The 4,979-nt window shown below is 42.3% G+C and overlaps 1 protein-coding gene across 18 annotated transcripts in view; it reads right to left on the bottom strand.

Annotated features, from left to right (window-relative positions):
* The window catches only part of MADD (MAP-kinase activating death domain), a 58,841-nt gene that overhangs the window by 7,715 nt on the left and 46,147 nt on the right, over positions 1–4,979 (bottom strand). For all 18 annotated transcript variants that reach the window (XM_014543370.1, XM_005870817.2, XM_005870824.2 and 15 more), the window contains 2 exons: positions 3,272–3,382; positions 1,665–1,772 (listed from right to left, as the gene is read on the bottom strand). In XM_014543370.1, the coding sequence (XP_014398856.1) occupies positions 1,665–1,772; positions 3,272–3,382 (219 nt within the window). The remainder of the gene's footprint in view (positions 1–1,664; positions 1,773–3,271; positions 3,383–4,979) is intronic.

Raw genomic sequence — 4,979 nt, 5'->3', positions numbered from 1 at the left:
TCCTAGGCCCTCTGCTATGCATTCCCATAACACCTGACTTGAACATCTTCTCTCACAATGCTCATCGCACTTTATGACACTGCTTATTTCATTATCTGACGTCTGGAAGGGCTTGTCAACTCTCCAAGGGCAGCAGAAACCACGTCTCCCTTATTCACTGCTGAAAGCCCAAGTCCAGCAGAGTGCCTATCATATAATGCGTGCTCCATAAACATGAGGTGAGTAAATAAGGAGCATACAAGACTAACAGATTTAATTGGTTACCTAAGAGTTTACTTGGCTCCTAAAAGCCTTATGAAGAAAAGATCCAAAGTAGCTGAGTAAGAGTCAGAAACCTGGGTTCTACCCCAGTCTAAGTCAGTTTTTTTCCATGTGGAAAATAAAGAATACTGTTCCATTCTCCACGATCCTTAAAGAACATCGTGTAAAGGAGAGGGGCAAGTATTTAGGAGAACACCTAATTTCTAGCCTAGGGAGATGATGGTAATAATATGTCATACTCGCCTATGCTGCTGGTGTAGGTGCAAACTGGCATAGTTTTAGGAATGGCAATTTGGCAGAATCTATCAAAATTTTAAATGTATATAACCTTGATTCAGAAATTTCATACTAAGAATCGATCTTATAGGAATTATCTTTTTAAAAACTTTTTTAAAGAATAGTTTGATTTTAAGTGAGAAAGGAAGGAAGAAGAGAGAAACATCTATGTGAGAGCATAACATGGGTCGGCTGCCTCCTATATGCCCCCTATCGGGGATCAAGCCCACAACCCAGGCACGTGCCCTAACCGGGAATTGAACCAGCAACCTTTCAGTGCATGGGATGATGCCCAATCCACTGAGCCACCGGCCAGGGCTATCCTACAGAAATTCTCATGTGAGTGCGCAGAGATACATATTCAAGGATATTCAATGAAGCATTGTTTAAAAAAAAATAGGTGGAGCCCTGGCTGGTGTGGCTCTGTTGGTTGGAGCATTGTCTAGTACATAAAAAGGTTCTGGAAATTCTTAGATAAACCTACACATGCATGAAATGAAGCAGGCACAGCATCATTCATAGTAGGTTATCAGCAACAGCAAAAATCTGGAAGAAAATCAAGGGTACACATATACCAACTGGTTAAATGAACTATGGTACAGCCACACAGTGAAATACTATGCAGCTATGGAAAGAATGAAAAAGCTCTTTTTTTAAAAACTGCTGTTGAAGGTCTCCAGGATATGTTTAATGAAAAAAGGTACAGATCAGGGATAGATACAATGTGCTAAGAAAGGAGAAAAATAAGAAATTATGTTCAGATTTTATTGTGTTTGTGTAAAAAAACTGGAAGACACAAAGGGAACCAATAAAAGTGGTTACTTATAAGAGGAAGGGGGAGGTGGATATAGATAAGAATGAGAGCAAGGCTTCCCAATGTATGTATCATTTTATGTTGTTCTGACTTATGGATAATGTGACTATATCATCTATTATATAAATATAAATATGTGAAAGAAATGATGGGGAATAACTATTATATTATTTGCATAAGAGCCTGACAATTTAATGCTAAATGGATCATGAAGGTGAATGAGATAAATGGTAAAATATCCTGGCATCAGTTCTAGGAGTTCCTTGTGACATTCAAAGGTTCCTTTGGGCCTCTAGCATGAGCCAGCACCTACCTCCATAAAAAAGATATCTCCATTTGTGTCTGTCCCTGCATGTACCACAAATGTCTGCTTCTTCATGTGCCGGCTACCACTGGACCGGACAGAGAGATCACGGCCATTCTGAGGAAAGAGAGATCTTTTAGGGACGTCCATACATACATCCCTCTCACAGAGTGCCAAGGGTCCCCCATTCAGCAATTAAACCCATATCAGCTTTCTTAGCAGCGTGCTGTCTGCTGGCCACTGGCCACCAGGGAAGTGTTCACAAATTTTTTGGTCTCAGCACTCCTATACCCCTTAAAAATCACTGACAACCCCCAAAAGCTTATGAATAATAAGTTGAAGCATAGTAATATAAATAACATATTTTTGGTAAAACAATTTTATTTCCCAAAACAAAAATTAGAAGGATGGCACTGCTTTAATTTTTTGCAAATCTCTTTAAAGTTTGGTTTAATAAAAAAAATAGCTGGATCTTCATATCCGCTTCTGCATTCAATCTGTTGTGATATATTGCTTAGGTGAAGACATACAGAGAAAACCTGGCCTCACAGATACATATTTGGAAAGGGGAGGAGTATTTTAATAGCCTTCCCAGATAAATATGCACATCCTTCTTTGATACTGTACCAAAACTTGAGAAGTAGCAATTTCTAAAAAACTTGGTTGCAATGTGGAATTGAAAACACATCAGTGAACAGTCTGTACTTTGTTAAAAATCCATTTTTCTGCCTCACATTTTGAGGATCTTAATAAGGGATCTGCTCTGCTCTTTTACCTATACTTGAGTTTGTAACATCACACATTAGTCATTTGTAAAATATTGGTTCATCAAGTTATGCAGTTCTTCTGAATGTTGACATATTTCATAATATCAAATATCCACACTTATTAACATCATCATCAATCACATTAGAAAAGTGTTTAAATATCCGGAAGCTTCACGTTTAAGTGCCAGACCCAACACTGAATAACCATAGTTTGTTAGCCATTCTTCCGAGTAAAATGATGTCCCATGAACAATGCTGCCAGTTCACCTTGCAACTCAAACGGTCACAACTGCTTTTCCTTGAAGCGATCATATTTTGGCTTACAGTAGAAATGCTTTATGCAAATTTCTCATTTTGTCACATAGAATATTACAAAGATGTATAATCAAGGATCAGATGCAATAAAATTAATTTTAACTGCTTTCATCAAGGACATTCTTTTGTTTTAACTGAGAATGCAATGCATGGAAGTGAGGACTACAGTGGCCACTGGCATGGTTTGGTGCCACTGCCTTCATTGTGTTAAGGCACAGTGGTTTTACCCACCATCAGTGCAAATGCCAACCAGTAAAAAAGGCAAATAACATTTTAGTATTCTTATGAAAATAGTTTTCACCTGGTGGACCCTCAGGGGTCCACGGACCACGTGTTAAATGGCTGCTCCTATCATAGAACAGAAAGGCTAAGGCCACACGTAGAGTAATTCTATTTTCAAAATTGGGGACTTTGAACATATACAAGCCTAGAAATGGCCAGTGGGAAGCCTCTGCATGAGGCCACGAGGCCCAAGCCTGGGAGGCTGGCAAGTGCCGTGGAAGGGAGCCTAAGGAACAGCCCCGAGATGCTTACCAGGTTGGCCAGCTGATCAAGTACTTCATTGATTTGCTGGCTGTACACAAGCCCAATATGGGACTTTCCCATCAGGCGCCTCACCTTCTTCCGGATGTCATTCTTCTGTACCTGGGAAGCCAAAAGAGGATCTTTCTAAGGGATCTGCTCTGCTCTCAGCTTAGGTAGGGGGAATGCACAGGTAAGTTTCCTGTTGTCTGCGAGAAGTGTATCTCTAACAGACCGTATCACTGAATAGGAGAGAAAACATTCCACTGTGTATTCTGCCAGAAAAACCCTGGTCTGTCTCTCGGTGGCTTCGGTAGAGAAGTGGCTTTCAGAGCAGTCCTGGTTTAAGTGACTGGGGCTTAAGGAGACACTTCTTCCCTATCCCCAACCAATACTGTACCATTCATCCCTGATGGGGCTCTAAAAGCCCCCCGGGGTTCCTTAGAGTATAAGTCACAAACAGTGACTTAGAGTAGCAACACTGTGTACTCACTCATAGCCAAGACACCTTAGGGCAGTGGTCGGTAAACTCATTAGTCAACAGAGCCAAATATCAACAGTACAACGATTGAAATTTCTTTTGAGAGCCAAATTTTTTAAACTTAAACTATATAGGTAGGTACATTGTTATTAACTTAATTAGGGTACTCCTAAGCTGGCCTTTGCTAAAAACGTCCTCAATCTGATTGAGGTACGTTCGCTGAGGTCGACCCCTTCCAACTCTCCCATCCACACTCGTCTTGTATACTTGTTTCGTCTATCTCTTTTCGTTCATCCTCTCTATATATCCAAACCATTTCAACATACCTTTCTCAATCCTCGACACTACATCTTCTTTCACTCCACAATGTTCCCTAAAATTAACTTAATAAACTTTACTTTTGTCACCCACGTGCAATTTGCGGATGCGACTAGCACTAACCACTGCACATGAGACTGCTGACTGACTGGCTCACTCAACTCGTGCATAAATCGTGCGCACCTCCCCCGCTGCGTATCCCGCGGCCCACCTGCGCTGCGTCTCCTGTTGCCCGACCGCGTCTCCTGTTGCCCGACCGACCGACCGACCGACCGACACCCCCACTTACTTCTTCAAAATAGACTCGCCCAGGCCGAAAACCGACTTCTGCGCATGGGCCACGAAGTTTCAATCGCACTGTACGTGCACGGCCGCATGTGGTATTTTGTGGAAGAGCCACACTCAAGGGGCCAAAGAGCCGCATGTGGCTCACGAGCCGAGGTTTGCCAACCACTGCCTTAGGGTCAGCACCCTTTCCCAACCAGAGGTAACTGGAGCCCTTCCAGTTCAACAGAGTAGAGTGAGACTTACAACAGAAAATGAAACAAACTAAGAAGGCCTACCTGGAGGGCATTCTCTATATTTGATCAACCAATCCCTGCACATTTAGAGAGGCTGGGAGAACAGGGGGAGGAGAAACCCAGGGGCTCATTGTCAAAACAACTCTCTTCTAATCACTAAGTCCCTTAACTCTTTTATTTGGTAACATACTTTCCCCACAGCTATAAACACCAAGTACAGTGGGGCCTTGACTTATTAGTGTCCCGACTAACGAGTTTTTCGAGATACAAGCCGTCTCACGGCCGATTTTTTGCTTTGAGTTGCGAGCTAAAATTCGGGTTACGAGCCAGCTTCAGATACCCCACCGCTAGTTGGCGCAGCGAACGTCACAGTGAACGCCACAACATCAGCCCAGCATCA

The sequence above is a fragment of the Myotis brandtii genome, unplaced genomic scaffold (assembly GCF_000412655.1).
Source record: "Myotis brandtii unplaced genomic scaffold, ASM41265v1 scaffold324, whole genome shotgun sequence".
In the NCBI taxonomy this organism is placed as follows: domain Eukaryota; kingdom Metazoa; phylum Chordata; class Mammalia; order Chiroptera; family Vespertilionidae; genus Myotis; species Myotis brandtii.
Note: the sequence above shows the minus strand (reverse complement) of the source record. Positions and strands in the feature narration are given on the sequence as shown.